Raw genomic sequence first — 23,728 nt, 5'->3', positions numbered from 1 at the left:
TTCCCGTTTGCTCTGCGGGGTAGCTGGCCACAGCGCCCAGGAGCTCAGCAGGGAGGGTTTATTGGGGCTGCACATGGCTGGATGAGGTGGCAAGGAGGCCCCTTCAGCCCAGTCCTGCCCTGGATGATTGCATATGCCCCAGCCCGTGCCAGGAGCCCCTCAAGGATCCTGACTTGGATCCCAGCCAGGGCTGTTGGGCAACGGCTGAGGAACGGCTGCTTCACGAAGGTCCCTCAGTAGACCTTGCAGCCGCTGCATGCTGGGGTGCACATTTTCCTCCAGCCACTCCTCCACAGTGTCTGGGTAAAAGGCCACTTGCAGGGCTGCCTCCAGCTGCTGCACGAGGGGGTGCCACCTGCCCAGGAGGCTGAGGACAGCAGTAGCTGTGAGACTGCCCGCCCAAGACTCCTCAACATGCATGTCCTCAGCCCCACAGGTCAGATCTGCACTGCTCCATGCCTGGTCACCTGCTGGGACAACTGGCCAAGCAAACTGGCCACACTTAACTGGCTGGGGTCCTCCAGGTGGTCTGACTCCACAAAGATGCACCCTGGGCTTCCTGGCATGTGGGGGTACCCCATCTCAGGCTAGGAGTGACCTAGCTTCTTGCCAACAGGAAGGGCCATCTTGGTGAACAGTGTCTGACTCATCTAAGCTCCGCAGCTGTAACACCTGGAAAGCGTGTCTCAGCTCAGCATTATCAGGTGGTTCCACTGTGAGGAGACAGGCTGCCTGCCCCAGGGACGGCTCGGGCTGGGTAGGCCGGGTGGTTACCTGAGGGCCTCTGGCTGTATGTGCTGGACCATGATGGGGTGGATGAGCTTTCGTCTGCGATGGTAGGGGCTGAACCAGCCAGTGACATACCTGGAGCAAATCCAGACGGGCGCTTGTGGGCTAGGAGCTGCTGCCAGGCAACCTCGAGGCTCTACACAATATCCTGGGGAAGCTTAGGAATCCGGTGGAAGTTTTGCAAAGTGACATTCCTCCGCACACAACCATCAGCTGGGACCCGGGGAGACCGGGGCCCACTCACCTGTTCCTCTCCAGCAGCGCGTCCACAGAGCTGCGCAGGTGGAGGCTGACTTGGGTGACGAGGGCATGGATGTCGCTGCCCGGGAAGGAGCCAGATCCCTCACTGCCAGAGAGTCTTGTTAAGAACCCTGGTCCTCGGGGGGCGGGGGAGGGGGCGGGGGGGGGACCGGTCGCTACCTCACAGTGTCCTTTATCTCCAGGCTGGAAACCCCAAGGAAGTTCTCCACTGTCCGCTTAACATCTTCAGTGAAGCTCCCTGAAGCCAACCACAGGGGAGCAGGTGGAGGAGACTGGAGAGGGGAAGCAGGCCTCACCCAGCCCTGCAGTCCAGGCCCCAGGAGAGGGGGGAGACAGGCCTCACCCAGCCCTGCAGTCCAGGCCCCAGGAGAGGGGGGAGACAGGCCTCACCCAGCCCTGCTGTCCAGGCCCCAGGAGAGGGGGGAGACAGGCCTCACCCAGCCCTGCTGTCCAGGCCCCAGGAGGGGGGAGACAGGCCTCACCCAGCCCTGCTGTCCAGGCCCCAGGAGAGGGGGGGAGACAGGCCTCACCCAGCCCTGCAGTCCAGGCCCCAGGAAAGGGGGGAGACAGGCCTCACCCAGCCCTGCTGTCCAGGCCCCAGGAGAGGGGGGAGACAGGCCTCACCCAGCCCTGCAGTCCAGGCCCCCAGAGAGGGGGGAGACAGGCCTCACCCAGCCCTGCTGTCCAGGCCCCAGGAGAGGGGGGAGACAGGCCTCACCCAGCCCTGCTGTCCAGGCCCCAGGAGAGGGGGGAGACAGGCCTCACCCAGCCCTGCTGTCCAGGCCCCAGGGGGGGGGCAGGCCTCACCCAGCCCTGCTGTCTAGGTCCCAGGAGAGGGGGGCAGGCCTCACCCAGCCCTGCTGTCTAGGTCCCAGGAGGGGGGGCCAGGCCTCACCCAGCCCTGCTGTCCAGGCCCCGGGGGGGGGGGCAGGCCTCACCCAGCCCTGCTGTCCAGGCCCCAGGAGGGGGGGGCAGGCCTCACCCACCCCTGCTGTCCAGGTCCCAGGGCAGCAGTCACAGAAGTGAGGGCCTCCCCAGCCAGACCTGGTCCTGACCCCAGGAGGCCTTGGGGATGGACAAGCTCTGTGTGGCTCATTGAGCCCCAGAACAACCATTACAAGTCACAGAACAGAAGAAGGCGGTGGAGCCAGTGGCTCCACCTGGACCAGCCCTGTCGGTGGCCCTGCAGGTCCCTGGCCCACGTGGACAAGCCTCAGTGGTCAGTGGAGCATTGGAAACCACCTGAAGCACATGGTGAGGTTGAGGGAATCGTGCCGTCGTACCTCCAATGGGCTGGAGGTAGGCAGGCTCTCCTCCTCCTCACACAGCCCCAGAGACCATCCTCTCGAGGGGTGTACCTGACAGCCAGTCCGGCCTCCTGCTCACCACTCCCTGTGCCTCTGCTCTTCTAACCACGTTCCAGCATCCTCTCGCATGGGCCAACACTTAATTGTAAATGCCTGCATAGCCGTGCAGGTAAAATGGGCACAATTTATTTTACTAACACTTGCCTTAAGCAGCCCCAGTGCCAGTCTGCAGGAGTCGGGGGGCTGTTCCGGCAGGGCCTCCAGGTCCCCCGGGACCTGTCTCACATCAGGGCAGCTATGCAGCACCCTCACCCACCAAGGCTGAGGGGCAGACCTCACGTGGCTTTCTGGCCTACCTAGGGCCTAGACTAGAGGATCTATATATGGGCAGGCCGGGCCAATGGGAGGCGAGCCCAGGTGGCTGGGCTCATGCCCTTGATTGCTCTCTCCTAAGAAGAGGGCCACGAGCAGCCTCAGTCAAGAAGTGGTGGGGCACTGGGTATGGCCCCGCCAGGAGCCAGTGGGGTGGGGCGGGGGTGGAACACGTACCATGGAGAAGCAACTGCAGGCAGGCAGCCAGGGATGGGATCCCCACAGGGAGCAGTTCACACAGCACGGAGAAGTGGTCGTACCTGCGTGCAGAGAGGGGTATTCACTTCCTGGCCCTTGGCCAGCTTGGCCCGATGGAGGCTGCAGCCCTGGGGGTAGCCTTGTCCTCCCGTGTGCTGGGCGGGGAGTCTGTGTGGATTGTGTAGAGGGGGCTTGCTGTCAGCACTCGCCGCAGCAGTGCCATCCGGCCTGGCCTTCATCCCGGGCATCTCCTGGGTTAAGCTGCGGTGGAGCCTCCCCGAGTCCCCAGGCCCCCTGCCCCCTGCCCATGACAGCCTCCGTGAGCAGTCAGGATGACGCCCTGCAGCGTGTCCCCCCCCCCCCGGCCCCCTGCCCGCCCCCTGCCCATGACAGCCTCCGTGAGCAGTCAGGATGATGCCCTGCAGTGTGTCCCCCCCCCCGCCCCCTGCCCGCCCCCTGCCCATCATGACAGCCTCCGTGAGCTCACCTCTGCCAGCCAGTCAGGATGACACCCTGCAGCGTGTCCCCCCCACCCCCTGCCCCCTGCCCATGACAGCCTCTGTGAGCAGTCAGGATGACACCCTGCAGCGTGTCCCCCCCACCCCCTGCCCCCTGCCCATGACAGCCTCCGTGAGCAGTCAGGATGACACCCTGCAGTGTGTCCCCCCCACCCCCGGCCCCCTGCCCGCCCCCTGCCCATGACAGCCTCCGTGAGCAGTCAGGGTGATGCCCTGCAGCGTGTCCCCCCCCGCCCCCTGCCCGCCCCCTGCCCATGACAGCCTCCGTGAGCTCACCTCTGCCAGCCAGTCAGGGTGACGCCCTGCAGCATGTCCCCCCCCCCTGCTGTGGCCCCCTGCCCGCCCCCTGCCCATGACAGCCTCCGTGAGCAGTCAGGATGATGCCCTGCAGTGTGTCCCCCCCCCCCCCGCTGTGGCCCCCTGCCCGCCCCCTGCCCATGACAGCCTCCGTGAGCAGTCAGGATGACACCCTGCAGCGTGTTCCCCCCACCCCCTGCCCCCTGCCCATGACAGCCTCTGTGAGCAGTCAGGATGACACCCTGCAGTGTGTCCCCCCCCCCCCGCTGTGGCCCCCTGCCCGCCCCCTGCCCATGACAGCCTCCGTGAGCAGTCAGGATGATGCCCTGCAGCGTGTCCCCCCCCCCCGCCCCCTGCCCGCCCCCTGCCCATGACAGCCTCCGTGAGCTCACCTCTGCCAGCCAGTCAGGATGACACCCTGCAGTGTGTCCCCCCCCCCCCGCTGTGGCCCCCTGCCCGCCCCCTGCCCATGACAGCCTCCGTGAGCAGTCAGGATGACGCCCTGCAGCGTGTCCCCCCCCAGCCCCCTGCCCGCCCCCTGCCCATGACAGCCTCCGTGAGCTCACCTCTGCCAGCCAGTCAGGATGATGCCCTGCAGCGTGTCCCCAGGCCCCCTGCCTGCCACCTGCAGCCACTGCTCATGGTTCCTGAGGTGGTGCTCAACAGGCGGCAGGGCCTGGCTGGGCCCTGTCGCCCCCTTGAAGGCACTGGCCGCCCACAGCCGCAAGAAGCCACATTCCCGGTACTTTTCCATGAGACGCACTGGACAGGAAAGTAAGCAGGTGAGTCTCCCGAGGACATGGCCAGTCACACACTGGATACACGAGTTCTAACCCACTGGAGCAGTCTCCCCTTCCCCCACCCGGTCCACACCCTAGCTGAGGAGACTCCGCCATTTCCAAGTGGCTTCAGCCCACTGGCGCATTGGTAAAATGCCTTGCGGAACTGTGAGGCAAGAACGCGTTCTGCCGAGGACTGGTGTGTCCCAGGACCAGCAAGGGCTGGCGTCATGTCCCGGGACTGCCTGGCTAGCAGGGGCTTCCTACGAGAGCTGCAGGGCGGCAGGGGCAATGCTGGCCCAGGAGGCTGTACCTGGTTTAATTAAGACACGTTGGCCAGCCGGTCATAGCCCCAGGTAGGGAGCCTACCAGCCACGTGGGCCTTGAAGGGCCACTCTGGAAGACCTATACTGACCCTTGCCATGGACATCCAGGTCAGCCCCGTAGTCCCAGAGCACAGGCTCCACCAGCTGCGGCACCCCGGATGCTGGGAACAGAGTGAGGTGGTAAGCAGTACGGACAGGACTGTGCAGGCTGTGAAGCTGTGCCCGGCCTCCGGGACTCCCTCTCCTCTCTATCATTCATTCATTTCATAATCTGGCATCAGGGCTTGAACTCAGGGCCTGGACACTCTCCTTCAGCCTTTTCACTCAAGGCTGCTGCTTTACAACTTGATCTATAGCTCTACTTCTGGCTTTTGGGTGGTTAATCGGAGATCAGAGTCTCAATGACTTTCCTATGTGGGTTGGCTTTGAACCATGATCCTCAAATTTCAGCCTGAGGAGCTAGGATTAAAGGTGTGAGCCACCAGTGCCCAGCTTTCTAATTCACTTTTGGTATGCATATATGTAGGTATGTATGCATTTTGTGCTGGGGCTTGAACTCAGGGCCTGAGCACTGTCCCTGGCTTCTCTTCACTCAAGGCTAGCACTCTACCTCTTGAGCCACAGCGCCACTTCCGCCTTTTCTATATATGTGGTGCTGAGGAATTGAACCCAGGGTTTCATGCATTTGAGGCAAGCACTCTACCACTAGGCCACATTCCCAGCCGTTGAGCCAGTTTTTAGGTGGTTTGCTGAAGATAAAAGTCAGATGCCTCCTGAGTAGCTGGCATTACAGGTGTGAGCCACCAGCGCCTGACTTCTAATTTATTTTTGAGGCAGGGTTTTGCTAAGCAGCCCAGGCTGGCCTAGAGCCTAGGCCAAGGCCCTTTTGCCTTGGCCTCCTGCCTGGTCCCAATGCAGTCTTTAGCATTAAAACGGGAACATGGGCCAGCCTCTCAGGTCATGTGGTTCCACGTACAGGCTCAGTGCTGTGCTGTTGGGCCATGAATGCCATGACCCTGCAGGAGCAATGCTTTGGAAGGAGCTGGGCTCTGGGATCTGCCCCGAGGCACTTGCTTCCACTCACCAGGCTCTGACGGACTCCTGACTGGAGTTCCTTCTAGTTCCTTAGTCCACCAGACACTACCTTGAAGACAGGGCCACCCTAGGTCCTGGAGGCCTCACCAAGGCTGGAAGCGTGCATCCCTGCTGTGCTGGTCTCAGTGCTCTGCATGGGGCCATGGAGTGCTTCCTGCTACTTCCTGGACTAGGGAGGCCGGCCTCAGGGCCTGAGTGGAGCTGCCCTCTGCCCCCGCTTGGGCAGGGCAGGCCATGGGGACATGAGGCTGCCAGACCAGGGGGCACAGCCCCATTTCCTGTGTGCTCTAGGCGCCTGGGTCTCCTCACAGCCCACACCCCTCAGGCCTCTGCTGAGGCCCTAGGAACAGCGTGATCTGGTATTCCCACCGAGGCACACATTGAAAGTTCTCACGGGAAGCTCACTCCTAAGACCTCTGCAATGAGAAGCCTCAGCAGCCCCAGGCAGCCCCCCGGCCCCCCTGCAAGCTGGTCCTGGGGCATGTCCCGCAGCATGTCGTCAGCAGCCCCAGGCAGCCCCCCAGCCCCCCTGCAAGCTGGTCCTGGGGCATGTCCCGTAGCATGTCAGCCCCAGGCAGCCCCCCCCTCCACCCCCCCACAGCCCACCTGCAAGCTGGTCCTGGGGCATGTCCCGTAGCATGTCGTCAGCAGCCCCAGGCAGCCCCCCACTCCACCCCCCCAGCCCCCCAGCAAGCTGGTCCTGGGGCATGTCCCGCAGCATGTCGTCAGCAGCCCCAGGCAGCCCCCCAGCGCCCCTGCAAGCTGGTCCTGGGGCATGTCCCGTAGCATGTCGTCAGCAGCCCCAGGCAGCCCCCCACTCCACCCCCCACAGCCCACCTGCAAGCTGGTCCTGGGGCATGTCCCGTAGCATGTCGTCAGCAGCCCCAGGCAGCCCCCCACTCCACCCCCCCAGCCCCCCAGCAAGCTGGTCCTGGGGCATGTCCCGTAGCATGTCGTCAGCAGCCCCAGGCCGCCCCCCACTCCACCCCCCCAGCCCACCTGCAAGCTGGTCCTGGGGCATGTCCCGTAGCATGTCGTCCCACACCAAGGCTGTTGTCCCGGGATGCTGCGCTCGCACGTGGCTGGCCACTGCTCGCATGTGGGACAGACACAGCTTTACGTGGCTGTTCTGCCTCTGCTGCAGCCACTGCTTGGAGGCCTCCCCCTCTCCCAGGTAGTAGACCTGGAGGAGAAATGGGCAGGCTTGCCACCAGTGCCACGCTCCACGCTGTGAGGTCCCAAGGGTACCCTCAGCCCTGGGGAGGCTGTCTGTGTGGGGGAGGGGGGGCTCAGCCCTGGGGAGGCTGTCTGTGTCGGGGAGGGGGGGGGCTCAGCCCTGGGGAGGCTGTCTGTGTCGGGGAGGGGGGGGCTCAGCCCTGGGGAGGCTGTCTGTGTGGGGGAGGGGGGGCTCAGCCCTGGGGAGGCTGTCTGTGTGGGGGTGGCCGGCTGGCTCAGCCTTGCTTGTATCTTGCAGGGCGAAGCCTTAGCTTCCTCAGGGGCCCCCTGGGTTCAGAACAGCCCTGCTCACCTCGCTGGGAAGCAGAACCTCTTTGTCAATCCCTGCCGCTGACATGTGCTCCATAGTGTGTGGAGGAAGCTTGGCCTGGATACATGATCTGTATCCACGTAAGGCTACATGGCATTGACTCCACTGACAAGCCATGTCCAGGCCAGGTACGTCCAGAGACCCAGAAAGCAGGGGGGAGGTGCCAGCAGCTCTGAAGGGGATGGGCGAGGGGTCTCGTTTGGAGTGATGAATTAGGGGTAACCATTCACAGTGTTGTAGCAGTTCTGAGCATGCTGAAGCACATGCACAAACATGTATGTGCACACTAGTGTGTGTGTGTGGGGTGTGTGTGTGTGTGTGTGTGTGTGTGTGTGTGTGTGTTGGACCCGGGGCTTGAACTCAGGGCCAGTGAGCTGTATCTAAATTTTTCACTCAAGGCTGGTATTGTACCACCTGAGCCTCAGCTCTACTTCTAGTGTTTTGGTAGTTAACGAGAGATTTAAGAGACTCATGCTTTGAACTGTGATCCTCAGATCTCAGCCTCCTGAGTAGCTAGGATTACAGGTGTGAGCCACCAGGGCCTAGCTACACACTCTTTTTCAAATGAAATCTCAGGGCTGAATGTTGACAAACCCAGACCTAGCTCAGACAGGCTCCCCTAGGGCAGCAGACCTGCAGAAGTCTGGAGGCTCAGCGCCTCCCCAAGCCCTGCCCACACATCTGAAGCCAAGAAGTGAAGCAGAGGGGTGGGGGCCAAGTGCTGGCCACAGGGACCCCCAGGGGGCCCCTTTCCTAGCTAGTGCTTCTGAGTCCAGCAACAACTCTCCTTCTCACCACCATAACCTGCATTTTGTAGCTAGAAAAAAGTATGAATTTGCCCGACAAGGTGGAACAGCCATTTCTGGGCCCTGCCGCCCCACTGGGCAGTGGACTCTTCTGACACACACGGTATTACTTGGGCCCCAGAGGAGTGTACTTCGCCAGGCCAAGACCCTCCCCAAAGATGTTGGCTACAACAGCTCCTTAAATGGGGACTATTTCCTTGGCACGTCTTGCCTTTATTCTTTAGGACTTGTATTATTTTTCTATTAAAAGGAAGCAAGTTGGGTGGCAGTGGTTCATGCCTATAATTCTAGCTATTCAGGGGACTGAGATCTGAAGAATTGAGTTTTGAGGCCAGCTCAACAGGAGACTCCGTCTCCAAATACCAGCAAAAGGCACAGCTGGAGACGTGGGTTCAAGTGGTTGAGCTCTAGACTAACAAGTGCAAGGCCCGGTGTTCAGGTAATTTTTATTTTTATTTTTTTGCCAGTCCTGGGCCTTGGACTCAGGGCCTGAGCACTGTCCCTGGCTTCTTTTTGCTCAAGGCTAGCACTCTGCCACTTGAGCCACAGCGCCACTTCTGGCCGTTTTCTATATATGTGGTGCTGGGGAATCAAACCCAGGGCTTCATGTATGGGAGGCAAGCACTCTACCACTAGGCCATATCCCCAGCCCCAAGGCCCTGTGTTCAAAAGAACAACAAAACCAGAAGAGAAGAAATCGTGGCAAAGGTGATGTCACAGAGGGTGCCGTGGAGTCTGAGGGAGCACTCACCTCGTCGCACCCAATGTGGAGCCACCGTGCGCCCCGGTGCAGCTCTAGAACCTGGTCCGCCATGGCTCCCACCAGTGCCAGGGACTCTGCCTCGTGAGGATTCAGCGTGTTGGGGAAACAGGCCACTTCTCGGAGGTGAGCAAACGCCGCATGCTTCAGCACAAACTGGGGGAGGAGAGAAGGTGGTGGGGAGGCGGTGCCCAAGTCCTCAGCCAGGGCGCCAGGCTCCGCTTCACACGGCACCTGCTGCTCAGGGCCCCGGGCCGGTCTGCGTGGCCTGTGTAGCTCATGCTCCTATCTCCAGGACCTTGGCCACCAAGCACACCTCAGGGTCCCAGCAAGGTGGCAGTTCCTGAACCTACCCCGGCTCAGAACCAAGCCCTCCAGTTGGTTCCCTGGCACCGATTTTTTGTTTGTTTGTTTTTGCCAGTCCTGGGGCTTGAACTCAGAGCCTGAGTACTGTCCCTGGCTTCCTTTTGCTCAAGACTAGCACTCTGCCACTTGAGCCACAGCGTTCCTTCCGGCTTTTTCTGTTAGGTGGTGCTAAGGAATCAAACCCAGGGCTTCATGCATGCCAGGAAAGCACTCTACCACTAAGCCACATTCCTAGACCCCTGGCACCATTTTGATTTCCCAGTTCTAACTGGGCTCAGTGACAGAACTGAAACAGGTTAGAGACCTACAGGCAGAGCAGGCTGGTGGCTGGCTCAGTGTGAAAGGCTACTAGATCCCCCATAGATATACAAATGGGCACACACATGAGGAGATCCTGTCTTCCACAGCACACACACGAGGGAGCCCTGTCCTTGGTGGGTGCACAAATCAAAGAAGCCGCTCGTTGGCACGTACACAAATGAGCAGCCATATCCGGGTTCTGGAAATCAACCAAATTGTGAAAGGTTTGGTTTTCTTTTTGTGCTGGTCCTACAGCTTGAACTCAGAGCCTGGGCTCTGTCCTTGACCTTTTTTAACCGAAGGATAGTACTCTACCACATGTGCCACAACTGCACTTCAGGCTTTTTGGTGGTAAGAGTCTCACGGACTTTCCTGTCTGGGATGGCTCTCCATCCTCAGGTCTTATTCTCCTGAGCAGCTAGGATTACAGACAGGTGTGAGTCACTGGCGCCTGGCCATGAATGCTTTCAACTATTAACCGAAGAGAAAAAACAGAGGCAGAAAATGGAAGGCTGCTCTCTGCTCGCAGGCAGAGTTGCTCTGACCTGGACTGTGCGCTCTGTCACAGGGCAGAGTGCCCGAAGGCAGTGTTGTGCCCTGCTGTCTCACACCTGAGCCCAGGCCCAGCCCCTGGCCCTGCACTTGGATTCAGGTAAGTTCTGTCCTCACGCTCACCTCCATGTGTCCGAATGTCTGCACCAGGGGAATGACCTCCAGCTCGCTGAGTCTGGCCAGACGCAGGATCTCTGTGACTTCAGAAGGGCTGCAAGACACAGGCCACGCAGAGGCCACGTGGGGCCTGCACAGTACCTCGACTCCCGAGCTCTCCCAGCCAACCTTGGGGTTCAGGAGGCACTGGTGTCACCAGCTCCTTGGCAGCCTCGGCGGGGTGAACTCTTCTCACAGCATTTTTACACGGAGTCTGGCTACACAGAGCTGTCCCGTAAGGCGGGGTAGCAGACTGGCCCCAGGGAAAATTCACCCCTGGATGCCTTTTTTTTTTTTTTTTCCCCACAGCCTTCAATCTAACCATGAGTCCCTTTAGACCAAGAGCCTGTTCTCGGGGTCAGTGCATGCAAGGCCTGCTACCCACTGTCAACTTCTTCACTACCCACAGATGTCATCATGACTGTTGTCCTCCATGAATTTATCTCAAAAAAGAAAACCACGGTTGGGCGGTGGTGGCTCACGCCTATAATCCTAGGAGGCTCAGATCTGAGGATCGCAGTTCAAAGCCAGCAGAGGCAGGAAAGTCTATGAGACTCTGATCTCCAGTTAACCACCAGAAAACTGGAAGTGGTGCTGTGGCTCACAGTGGTAGAGCGCTAGCCTTGAGCTGAAGAGCTCAGAGACAGTGCTCAGGCCCAGAGTTCAAGCCTGATGACCAACAAGAACAAAAAAAGAAAACCAGTTCTAGTTTTTGCATGTGTTTCAACTATTAAGTTAGTTCTATAAATTTTAATCATAGAATGTTGTTTTTTCTCTATATACATCTATTTCCAGCTCCAAAGGAACCATGGGTCTTTTTCACTTTGAAGATAAACAAAGTACATTCACTATGAGAAAACCCACAGCACAAAGGACATACAAACCACCGCCATCTTATCACCATGTTCACACTCTGCACAATCCACCGCCATCTCACCACCATGCTCATGTTCTACACCCCGTCTTTGGGGCATTTACGTGTTGGGGAGCTCAGATTCTGGACTCAGTCCCCCTGGGTTGGCTGTTCACTCACGTCCCACCAATGGAACATGTATTTTTCTATGCTCACCATAATGAATATTGTAGATTTTTTTGTTAGAGTATAATTTTATTATTATTAAGGTGTTATATGAGGCGTTACCATTTCATTGACACAAGGTCAGGGGATGCAGTTCAGGCTGGCCTCAAACTTGTGATCCTTCTGCCTCCGCTTCCCAGCTGGGATTATAGACATGTACTACCATATCCAACTAAAGAAACAGTAGTGTTGCTTTCCCCCAGGTGCTGGGGATGAAACCCAAGGCCTTGTGTATACACTGATCTACATTTTCAGCTTAGCAATAAACTTTTTAAAAAGCCAAAATGATACTGCATAGTTACTTTAATTTCTTTCTTTCTTTCTTTTTTTTTTTTTTGCCAGTCCCGGGGCTTGGACTCAGGGACTGAACACTGTCCCTGGCTTCTTTTTTTTGCTCAAGGCTAGCACTCTACCACTTGAGCCACAGCGCCACTTCTGGCCATTTTCTGTATACGCGGTGCTGGGGAATTGAACCCAGGGCCTCATGTATAAGAGGTGAACGCTCTTGCCACTAGGCCATATTCCCAGCCCTCTGCCTTTTTCTTTGGGCCATCTGAGCCAGGAAGATATTAAGGCTGAGCACCCCTGCTCAACATGTCTATTTTGTTTGTTTTGATCCTCCTCCTTAATCTGCATCCTGACTTAAAACCCCAACCCTGTTATTAAGAGTGGCGTCCCCTCCCTCCCCTCCCTCCCCACCTCCCAGGCATCCTCTGTGACCACACACTTCCCACCTTCCACCAGGGGTGGGTGCTCTCCCGCTGCGCTCACTCTCCTCTCTAGCTTCGAACTGCAATCCTCCAATATCAACCTCCTAAATAACTAGCATTATAGGCATGAGCTGCTGGTGTTAGCTTCAAATGTTTCTGAATTCTCTTCAGCAAATTTATTCACATTTATGTTTTAATTTTATCATCAATTTGCGTAAAGACACACATTTAGAAAGGCAGGAAAGCAACGTACCCCACACAGCTAAATTCCTGACCATCTACCTTGTCTCTAGGGCCACCTTCCCATGGCTTTCTCTGCTGGAAGCACCATACCCATGTGCATGCGTGGCCAGAGGCTCCATACCCAAGTGCACGTGTGGCCAGAGGTGCCCTACCCACACATATGCGTCGTCAGAGGGGCCATACCTATACGCGTGTGTGGCCCGCAGCAGCCTCAGCTGGCCATCATAGGGAAACATGTCTTCATACTCAATGAGAAGGCCATTTGCACCTAGAGCGCGGAACAGCGGGAAAATCTGGGGAGACAAGGAGTGTTATGAAGTGACCACTTGAACAAAAGGCAAGTTAAAAAACATCGTGGAGACCCCCCTCTTAGGCCTGTAGGCAGCTGCTGATGCTCACGCTGCTCTTGGAAACCTGAACTAGAGGGGGCATGTCGTGTGTAAATCAGGGTCTCACCCAGGGCTATGACTATTTGCTGGCAGCAAACAGCAGCTCCTCGGGGATCTGCTGGGGAGGGCAGGCAGGGCGATGCAGAGGCACAGCGGAGGAGCCAGGCCTGGGGCTCCTGGGTGGGGGTGGGGGCAGGGGCAGCCCAAGGGGCCAGAAAGGCTGGGGGGGTCAGGAGTGAAAAGACAATGTAGGAAGGATCCTGAGGGGGAGTTTGTGGTCATAGCTCTTGCTCTTCACCTCCTTCTCTAGCTTTATGTTCAAGGATAAGAATTTCTCTATCCTGAAAGATTTTTAGTATAATACGTCCATGTCCACAGTACAGAACAATTGAGACTTCTTTTTTCCTGGTATGGCATCGAGGCCAGAACTTACAAAGTAACACAACGTTGGAATGAATGAAGGGGGCTCTATGGATATTTAAAAGAGCCACCGATATTCAAATAAGGTCTATGGACACATATTATTTTCTTGCGTGTGTGTGTGTGTGTGTGTGTGTCCTGGAGCTTGAACTCAGGGCCTGGATGCTGTCCCTGAGCATTTTTGCTCAAATACTCTACAACATGAACCGCAGTTCTACTTCCAACTTTTATTTTATTTTGTTGCTTTGGTAGTTAACTGAAGAGTCTCAAGGACTTTCCTGCTAGGCTGGCTTTAAACTGCAATCATCAGCTCTCAGTCTCCTGATTACAGACATGAACCACCAGCACCCAGTGTTGACATTTTTAATGGTTTTCAATATCTTTTTTTGGTATTACTAGTCAAGTTTTGGTTTCTCAAATACAAGGAAGTTTTGGAGCATGCTGAACCCAAGAAAAGAATCAATTTGGGACTAAAGTTAGCTGTAAATAATTCATTAAATATGTCATCAATAAGTGACTGAAAATCACAAGAAGAGACAGGCTGGCTGTGGAAAGAATGAACCCAACCCAATATCCACATGTGGATAGACAAAATGTAACAATTGTGGTGTGTTGAACCTGGGTAACTGCAGTCGAAATCAGGACACGGGGGATGCAAGGCGAGTGAACCAATGCATACTTTATTCCAAGAGGGCCAGGGTTTATATAGGGTTAGAAACCAATTTTACAATTACAGGGTAAAAGATCAATACAGCATGACATTTGTCTCAAATACAAAAGTGGAGGAAATTTCCTACTGTGAGGGCAGGAACTTGGTACAAATGCCTTTCTAATTACAGGAGGTAGTGACTACAAAGATTATAGATATCAAGACAAGGAACTGTATACAACTGAGGTAGAACTAATTATCTCCTAGCTATTATCTCCTTAAGGCTAGATAACATTAATCTTGACTTCTCCAAATACTTGTGAAATAACAGTGAGGAGACTTTCCTGTTTACAGTGAGAATCTAGTGAGGAGACTTTCCTGTTTACAGAGATAATCTAACACTAAAGGCAGCTGGTCTAGCAAGTCTCCTAAGAGAGACTTGCTAAGTAGGGGGAAAAAGGAGATTCTCGCAACAACTGGTGGCTTCCTTTGGCCCACAAACACCAGAAACTCCTTACTGGGAATGAGTTCCCAAGGGCCTATTAGTGTGCTAATGAGGCATCGGAGTAACCGTGCCGGGGCTAAATTTTTCCACTGGTTGGAGACTTTAATTCTCCAACAATTCCCCCTTTTTTATTAATTTTATTAATTTTATTAATTTTCCACAGCCGCTTCTCTAGAAAGTTTAAGGGCAGTTAGTAAAACATCAGAGGAATTATTCCTAGTGTAACGCTTTATTATAGCTATGATAGAACAATATCCTAAGAAAAAGACACATATCATAAGTATTAAGGCAATAGAAGCACTTCCAACACTATGGGTAATACTTTGCCACCACCCCCTAGGGTCTAGTCCTTCTAAGGTCTGAGCTAGTCCTTGGGCTATATCATCAATAGAAGAGGCATCTGGCAATTCCTTTTGAAAAGCTTCAAAAACCTCCCTGTACAAGCTTTGTTCACTTAACGTACCATTTAGTAGGGCTCCATCTATAAGCATTTGTATATCATTCCATTCACATTCAGAGGCATTATATTTATAAGGTGTTACACAGACATGACTAGAATTCCAATCACGAGTCAAAAACAATCGTTGCTGTAAAGCCAAATATTTCTGTCCAAGCCAAAACACTCCTCCTTTAACAGCTTCTAACTCATCTTGAAGGTGGGCATTTACTTCCAGCTGGTGTTGCCACAGATTGTGGGAGTCCTGGTGCCACTGCACCATAAAGTCATGAGTTTGTACAGATTGTTGCAATGCGGCTCCGGATACTGCTGCAGTTGTAGCAATGGCAATCAGTCCAGCAAGTCCTGCAATAATCATTCCAATGGCACGACGACTCCTCCTCAGAAGCCGCTTGAAAAACTGCATTACCAATCCTTGTACAGGTCCTCCAGCCCAGGGACGATGCATACGAACAGGAACCCAAAGGGAGTTGCGCTGGGTTAAAATCATGATCCTATCTTGACTAAAATTAAAGGTGACATTGTTATTCAAACAAGTATACAATTTACAATTTATGCAGGTAATGGCATTCTTAGTTATGTTTATGGGGCCGACCATCAGTACATGTGGAAAATGAACACAAGCAGAGATATTATAGGTCTTTACAACTGTGAAGTTGTAGGAGGCCGAGGATCCTTTAGATCCTGAGTAAGTTCCATTGGCCAGCAATACAGGAGCCAGAGAAGCTGCTAATTTCCAGAGATGACGTTGTGGAGGAAATAGCCTGTCTCCATGGGCGAGAGCAGGCCGGGGGTCACCAAAGCCTGCTCCAAACCACCCTAAAAGCTGTTTAGGAGACATGGCATTGGACATGTTCATAGTTAAAGTAGGGTTAGAAATATAGGCCCAATACATTACCTCTGATGTAGCCCCTACAGGTTACCAGTGCACACCTGTCCATTAGAATGGCCTTATCACTTGGATGAGAATGTTTCACCCCGGTCTTGATGCACAGAGGGGTGTTTGTTGCTGGATCCACTGGAGCAGGTGCTAGAAAGATGGGCTGTCTTCTGTAGAAACATAAGCATACCCTCGCCCCTGGGTTAACAACTCCCCGGGGACCCAATTTAGCCCAACCCCCAATCTAATCCAAACCGGCTGCGGTTTGTTTTGCATAGGCGGAGCTAGGAAGTGTCGCTCAGCTCTTGCTAAAACATCTCCTTGAGACAAATTTAAAAAGTTAAGGACAAATAGTGCTTCTGCAATAACGGCTTGGGCTGTTTTGTAAATACTTTTCATAGAAGTTGCATATCCCTCAGTACTATCCATACTCCCCCTCTTTAGTTTTTTAATTTGTGTTTTTAATGTATAATGAGCTCTTTCTACTATACCTTGACCTTGAAGATTGTATTCAATTCCTGTAACATGAAAAATGTTATGAAATTCTAAAAATTTTCGTACTTGTTTACTGGAATAAGTTGGTGCATTGTCAGTTTTTATTTGAGAAGGAATCCCCATGACTGCGAATGTTTCTAGTAAATGTTGAATGACATGAGTCCCTTTTTCCCCTGGTAGAGGAGTTGCCCAAATAAAAGAAGAATATGTATCAATGGATACATGCACATATTGTAAGCGGCCAAATTCAGGGATGTGTGTTACATCCATTTGCCAAATTTCGTTAGGAGCCAATCCTCGGGGATTCGCACCATGGGGGAGAGTTCGCAGATGCAAGGGTCTGCAAGTAGGACAGTTAGCAATGATTTGTTTAGCTTGTTTAAAGGGAATTTTATAAGTAACATGTAAATGACCTGCATTAGAGTGCCGGGCAGCATGATCTTCTTCTGCTGAGGCAAAAGAGACTAAAGCATCTACTTTAGCATTACCATATGCCATAGGACCTGGCAAATTAGAATGAGCTCGAATATGGACTACATACAAAGAGTGTTGCCTCTGGCGCAACAGGTTCTGTAATTGTTTAAATAGTGAACTTAGTGGGGGTTTTATTTGAGAAATAACAGCAGAGTATATATTGCATAAAACATGTGCTGCATAAGCAGAGTCAGTAATTAAATTAAAAGGTATCAAGAAATTTTCCAGAGCATATATAATAGCCTGTAACTCATTTTGTTGTGCTGATTGCCAAGGGGTAAAGAAAACTTGATATTTATCTTCTGTCCAGAAAGCACATTTGTTATTTTTAGTACCATCTACAAAAACATTGGGAGCATTTAGAATGGGCTCAGAGAGTAAAATATTATCAATAACATAAGTTTGTCTTTGAAAAAATTGCCAAAGAGGACTAGAAGGTAAATGGTATAAAATTTCCCCTGTAAAGCCATTTAAAGCCAGAGGGAGAAGATCAGAGGTTTGTAACATAAACTCAAACTGCTGTTTAGGTATAGGGGTGATAATGAAGTAGGCGTCTTGCCCACTGATTTGCAGGCATCTCTTACGGCCTTGCATGATAATGAAACTGATCATCTCTGGATAGGTGGATAACGTTTTGGAGAAAGTGTGTTTGGTATATATCCATTCCAAAGGCTTATTGTACTGAGCTAGCACCCCTGTAGGGTAGTCTTTGGTAAGTAAAATTAGCAACCCAATAGGGGCAGATAGGTCTACCCAAGCTAAGGAATTTTGAGCCAGGGCCTTTTCCACTAGAAGTAGCTCCTGACGTGCCTCATCAGTTAATTTTTGGGGGCTTTTTAAGTCCGAATCTCCTTGAAGGATGGAAAATAGGTTAGGAATTCTGGGAATTACCAGAATTCCTAAGGAAGGGCAAAGCCAATTGATGTCCCTAGTAACTTTTGAAAATTATTAAGAGTTTTAAACTCTTCAGTACGAATTTTTATTAATTGGGGGGTAATTACTTGTCTTTTAACTAAATATCCCAGATACTTAAATGGTTCTTCTGTTTAAATGAATTTTATCAGGGGCAATTATTAAATCATACTGTTGAAAGTCTAAAGGCAAAATTTGTAACAATTTTGATACAATATTTTTATCAGGTGCAGCAAATAATAAATCATTTTATTGAAAACCTGTAAAACAAACTGGAGTAGTAATTAAACAATCATCTTGATAGCCATCGTTTTCCTATATCCAACTTAAAACAAACATTTTAAATTTCATATCTCAGAATACATTTTTGATCTCAAGTCTTTTACCAAGCCTGGTTGTATTAAAAGAAATCTGGAGCCTAGGTATCACCCATTGCTTCATGCTGCTTGTTTTTCACTTCCAAATTTCTTATCTAGAAAGGCATTCTAAAACCTTTTAAAGTAGAGGCTTTCACACCTTTACCTCAGCCTGTATTTGCATAGAAAAACTGAGGCCCAGGGGGCACATTGCCTCCTGGTTGTCTGCTTTAAAAGAGCCATTTTCCTATATACAGAGAGTTAATGAAAGTTGTGTACTTCTATCCCCCATTAGTTTATATACTTTAAAATATTTACCTGATTATATGTGACTTAAGATAGTTAATCTTACTGTTACAGTACAGTTTACACTTAAAAAATTTAGTACCTGATTCATTAAAGTGATACCCAAAACAATTGTAACAAGAGTACACTTAGCAGTGTGCCCCAGAATTATAACCATGAGATTTCAGAGTTAGCATATTTGCCTTTTTAATACATCCAAATTGCAAACCTGTACAGGAATCGAGTTATATCAGGTAAATAAACTTTTAACTCTCCTTTAAGATATTCCAATTTTAATCCATCCTAAGGGGCAATTTTTAGAAGTATCAGTCAAATCATACATTTTACCATGAGGTTTCCAATGTTTACCTGAAAACAAAAGAAATAAAAGAAAGGCCTCCATTGGCCTGTCCTATAGAATGGGCCTATCTCCATCCTACTCCTTAGAGCTTGATGAACTGCCTTGGGGCCAGCTTGCCCTCTCCCACTATGAATGGACGCCACCCTACGGCTGTCCCATCACGTGGATGGCTAAACTGTACTTTTGTCAGTTTACCCCTCACTACTGAGGATAGGTTCAAGGGCCCTTGCTAAGTTCTTATTTATTTATTTATTTATTTATTTTTAACCATGAATTAAAGAATTTTTAACTATACTTCCTTTCAAAATAAATAATCCTTTAAAGCTTTTGGTAATGCCCAAATTCTATGATCTTTTGAAGTTTAAAGTTAAACTAACCTATTTTTACATCATACATTTTTAATCTTGAACACATTCACACCCACATACATTTGTGCGCGCGCACACACACATACATACATTCACATATGTAGGTATTAATGTAAACAGAACTTAAAAGCAGTCCAAACAACTATCAGCCGTACATTTTTTAGTGGCAAAAGGTATATTTTCCAATCTTACTCTTGTAATGACCCAAACTTAAAACAAAACCTTTAATGAATGATTTTAGCATTGTTTAGTTTTATTCGCTAGGGCCTATTAGTTTTAGCAAAGTATCTTAGCATACTAATTAATTTTTAGCTGAAGATAACTGGGTTGGGGTCCCCTGGAGTATTACTGAGTCCACCTAGCACTTGACTCTTAGTGTTTACTCTCAGGCTAAGATTAGCCTAGCCGGCTGTTTGAACTCAGCTCTTAGCAGCCTGCACTTTTTCTGCCTTCTTGCAGAAGGAGACACAGTACCTAGTAAATGTTTTGCCCATAGACATGTAAATGGACAACAGAAATAAGGGAAACAAAAGTTTATGTTTAAAACTGGTACCAATCTCAAAGACAAAACTAGTCAAGACAAAACAGAACATAGAAACAGAGGCTTTTACGCCTTGGATGGCATGTCCAGCGTCCACAAGCTGCCAGCCAGAGTGATGGAAAGTCCATAGGGCCCTGAAAATTCTCAGGGGGATCCTCCCCAGTGGAGATTTCCATCCCCTGGCAATCAACCTGCCGAGGCCGCCCACTAGAGGACTTTTTTCCCAATTTAGCACTCCACACGAAACACAACTAATCAAACAAGGACAAAGACACATGAAAAATGTAGCGCAGGCGCAAATTAAAAGTGCAATTGCAGTAAAAATTCTCTTGAGAAGTAAAAGAAAAATCACTAGTCCTTCCCCAATTCCAGGCTGATGGACGAAAACAGGGAGTGTCAGCTCCCCTGCTAGTGCCTGGTTGTAAAGAAAAGATGATGGGGAAGCCTCCTTCACTGAAAGGGAGCCATGAGACGGCCCCGTATTACAGCTGTCCTAAGTTAAGTGACCCTGGTCAATATCTTGTTAATGAGGGGTCTGTGCTACACCTCCGGTTGGAGGGGGTTGAATGACAGGAAAAGTTTGATAGCAAGAGAGAGAAGCAGAACCATAGGACTTAGATTAATTAAAGTAAAAGTGGGCTCCGCGGCCGCAATTATTTGTTCTTTACTTTCACCTTCCTGACTGCCCCTGGCAGATCGAAAGAGCATCTGTAGCACTTTGACTGCACTGCTGAGCTGCCTAAATTATCATCATTCTCTGAAGGAGCATAGGTAGAGGCTGAAGGCTTATTTGATGTTAATTTTTCTTTAACAAAACTGACAGGAGATAGTTCAGGTGTTGCCATGTCTTTTAGCTCCTGCCCAATTTGAGTTTTTACCTCCCCGGACAAATTATAAGCCTTCATAGCTTTTTCCACGTCAGCCTCTGGCTCAGCAGCTGATGTTATGATAGCATCAGGAGACATCATGCTCACGGCTGTATGTATTAATGCCCAAACAGACCAAAATGTAACTGGAACCTTGTCTCCACACCGATATTCATTTTCCATATTATTCTCTACTCGTTCCCAGACTTCTAAATCTAAAGTATCTCCCTCTGGGAACCATAGATTATACTCCACTACCTGTACACACTCATCTCTTTGTGAACACGAGACCATAGCTCCGTCCCGTTTCAATACATGGTGGATAAAATTAGAAAATAGAGTTGGTTTAGCTTGTCCCATAACCCCGTAATTTTTTAAGAATAGGAGCTCACCACACAGATCCCTTGTCTCCTGTGAATTACACACAGATCCCTTGTCTCCTGTGAATTAAAAATATCTCTCACCTCACTCGAGAGCTCGGCAGTTCCGCAATCTCCTGTGGATCAATTGTCAGGTCCCTGGGTCCGGACGCCAGATGTTGAACCTGGGTAACTGCAGTCGAAATCAGGACACGGGGGATGCAAGGCGAGTGAACCAATGCATACTTTATTCCAAGAGGGCCAGGGTTTATATAGGGTTAGAAACCAATTTTACAATTACAGGGTAAAAGATCAATACAGCATGACATTTGTCTCAAATACAAAAGTGGAGGAAATTTCCTACTGTGAGGGCAGGAACTTGGTACAAATGCCTTTCTAATTACAGGAGGTAGTGACTACAAAGATTATAGATATCAAGACAAGGAACTGTATACAACTGAGGTAGAACTAATTATCTCCTAGCTATTATCTCCTTAAGGCTAGATAACATTAATCTTGACTTCTCCAAATACTTGTGAAATAACAGTGAGGAGACTTTCCTGTTTACAGTGAGAATCTAGTGAGGAGACTTTCCTGTTTACAGAGATAATCTAACACTAAAGGCAGCTGGTCTAGCAAGTCTCCTAAGAGAGACTTGCTAAGTAGGGGGAAAAAGGAGATTCTCGCAACAACTGGTGGCTTCCTTTGGCCCACAAACACCAGAAACTCCTTACTGGGAATGAGTTCCCAAGGGCCTATTAGTGTGCTAATGAGGCATCGGAGTAACCGTGCCGGGGCTAAATTTTTCCACTGGTTGGAGACTTTAATTCTCCAACAGTGGTGCTTCCATTTTTCCTGTTTCTGCCTCTAGTTCCCCTCCTGTCTCCATGGCATCCTGACACCTGTGAGGGGCACTGGGTAGCTGTGCTGGTGTGAGCTGGGGTTGACCCCGTGTGCTCTGGGAATCGGACAGGCCGAGGCCTCACAGACACGTTAGCCTTTTAAGCCTCTATGTGCTGACTGGGGCAGAGACTGTAACTGCAACACTGAACACACATACACAAATGTAGAGAAATTATACCAGTGATTTTCAACGTTTTGCTAATTTTGTTTCAGCTAATTTTCACCTTTCTTTAGATTACTTTTTAATAGCTTACTGTGGTTTTTTTGAGGGGAGGTACTAGGATTTGAACTCGGGCAGCATGCTTGCTTGGCTTGTTGAGACTGGTTTGGGAAGCGGGACTGAGGAACAGTGAAGGAGAGGTTGTCTGATCAAGGTGCATTGTATACATATGTGAATATGGCAAAATGAAACTTGTACAACGAGTATTAATCATAATAAAATTACAATTGATTAAAAAATCACAATTAATAGTACAGAAAGTTATATAATTATAATTAATTAATATGAATTACAATATAATTAGTTGTAATACAACTAATTATAAATCCCAAAGGAAAAGATGATTGATCGCCACAGATGAAAGGGAGTCCTTACCTCTGAGAAGTACGAGATCTTTGGTGGTGCTCCTTTAAGGTCCAAATGAACTAATCTCATCTTAAATGGTGTGAAGTCTGACATTTTAGTGTTTATTGTGAACTGTAACAGAATCTCACCCTGGGACTTCTTCCTGGTGGAGAAAACAAGAGTCATAACCAGGAGCTGGGGCTTGTCTCTTGGCTCTCCCTTTAGAGTTTGTTTCCATTCTGACAAGTGCCAGCTTTGCTTTATTAATTTAAGAGCAAACTCATTTTTTTTTTTTAGCCAGTCCTGAGCACTGTCCCTGGCTTTTTTTTTGCTCAAGGTTAGCACTCTACCACTTGAGCTACAGAACCACTTCTGTCTTTTCCTGTTTATGTGGTGCTGAGGAATCAAACCCAGGGCTTCATGCATGCACTTCACCACTAAGCCACCTTACCAGCCTCAAACTCATTTTTTTGCTAACATGAAAACGAATATGGAAGGCTACCGCCAAGTTCTGCCACGACCTTCGTTCTTTGAGACTTTTCCCAAGAATGCAATAGCACTTGTTTCCTTATAAGATGTTAATGATCTATAGCAAACAACTGCAAACTAATTTTTGTTGTCACCACCCGACCTCCACCCTGGACAGCAGATCAAATTCATACTAGGCAAAAGTGTTCTATCACTGAGCTGCAATCCCAAAGGCTGTTTCTGTAGGAAATTTATCCTAAATTTAATTTTGGGCAACATTAAAATTAATTCATATTTCTAGAACTCCCGAGTTTAGCTTGGTTGTAAAGAAAATGGACTTTAGGCTAAGAAAAGACTGCCTGTGGCTTAAGGTACAGGGCTTTGCACCTGTGGCGCCCATCGCTCCTCCTCGGGAGGCTGAGTCTGCGCAGACAGGCCCTTGACACTCATCTCCATCGAGCCACCCAAAGCCGGGACTGGAGGCGAGGCTCAGGCGGTCGAGTGCCAGCCGCGAGTGAAAAAGCCGTGCGAACAGAGGCCCTGAGTTCAATCAAGCCCAGTTCCGGCGTGCAGGTGCCTGTCGGGGCACACTCAGTGCCGGCACGCTCAGTGCTGGCTCGTCCAGCAAGGCCTTGAGTCCCGCCCTAGCACTGGGGAAGCAATGCGTGTGCACAGCGTGACGGCGCGGGCAGGGCGGCCCCGCGCGCGCGCCGGGTGCACACAGCGTGACCGCCCCCCGCGCCCTGTCCACGCGCGCGCCGGGTGCACACAGCGTGACCGCCCCCCGCGCCCCGTCCACGCGCGCGCCGGGTGCACACAGCGTGACCGCGCCGGCCCGCAGGGCGGCCCCACGCGCCGAGCTGACTAACCACAGTCATAACCACGGTCGTGGAAGCGCGGGGAAGCGGCGTGTCTTTCCCCGCGGCTGTAGAGGCGCCGGGCCGCAGGGCCGGCCCAGCGGAGGCGCCCGCCGCGGAGGGCGCGGGGCCCACGGACGCCGCCGCCCCTCGCCGCGG

General features: G+C 51.2%; 1 protein-coding gene across 8 annotated transcripts in view; it reads right to left on the bottom strand.

Annotated features, from left to right (window-relative positions):
* Hexd (hexosaminidase D) overlaps positions 1-23,728 on the bottom strand; it is a 30,420-nt gene that overhangs the window by 6,508 nt on the left and 184 nt on the right. The window contains exons 1-13 of one of the 8 annotated variants that reach the window (XM_048366569.1): positions 23,582-23,645; positions 22,275-22,407; positions 12,643-12,752; positions 10,396-10,483; positions 9,046-9,210; positions 6,942-7,125; positions 4,937-5,008; positions 4,309-4,504; positions 2,907-2,989; positions 1,210-1,288; positions 1,034-1,135; positions 775-864; positions 48-367 (exon numbers count right to left, since the gene is read on the bottom strand). In XM_048366569.1, the coding sequence (XP_048222526.1) occupies positions 160-367; positions 775-864; positions 1,034-1,135; positions 1,210-1,288; positions 2,907-2,989; positions 4,309-4,504; positions 4,937-5,008; positions 6,942-7,125; positions 9,046-9,210; positions 10,396-10,483; positions 12,643-12,752; positions 22,275-22,358 (1,461 nt within the window). In that variant the 5' untranslated portion in view covers positions 22,359-22,407; positions 23,582-23,645 and the 3' untranslated portion in view covers positions 48-159. Of the gene's footprint in view, positions 1-47; positions 368-388; positions 673-774; positions 865-1,033; positions 1,136-1,209; positions 1,289-2,906; positions 2,990-4,308; positions 4,505-4,936; positions 5,009-6,941; positions 7,126-9,045; positions 9,211-10,395; positions 10,484-12,642; positions 12,753-22,274; positions 22,520-23,581; positions 23,646-23,728 lie in introns of those variants that run through there. The other 7 variants (XM_048366576.1, XM_048366568.1, XM_048366573.1 and 4 more) reach the window with 7 other exon arrangements.

The sequence above is a fragment of the Perognathus longimembris genome, chromosome 17, assembly GCF_023159225.1.
Source record: "Perognathus longimembris pacificus isolate PPM17 chromosome 17, ASM2315922v1, whole genome shotgun sequence".
NCBI classification, from domain to species: Eukaryota; Metazoa; Chordata; class Mammalia; order Rodentia; family Heteromyidae; genus Perognathus; species Perognathus longimembris.
This window is presented reverse-complemented; position numbering and strand designations above follow the sequence as displayed.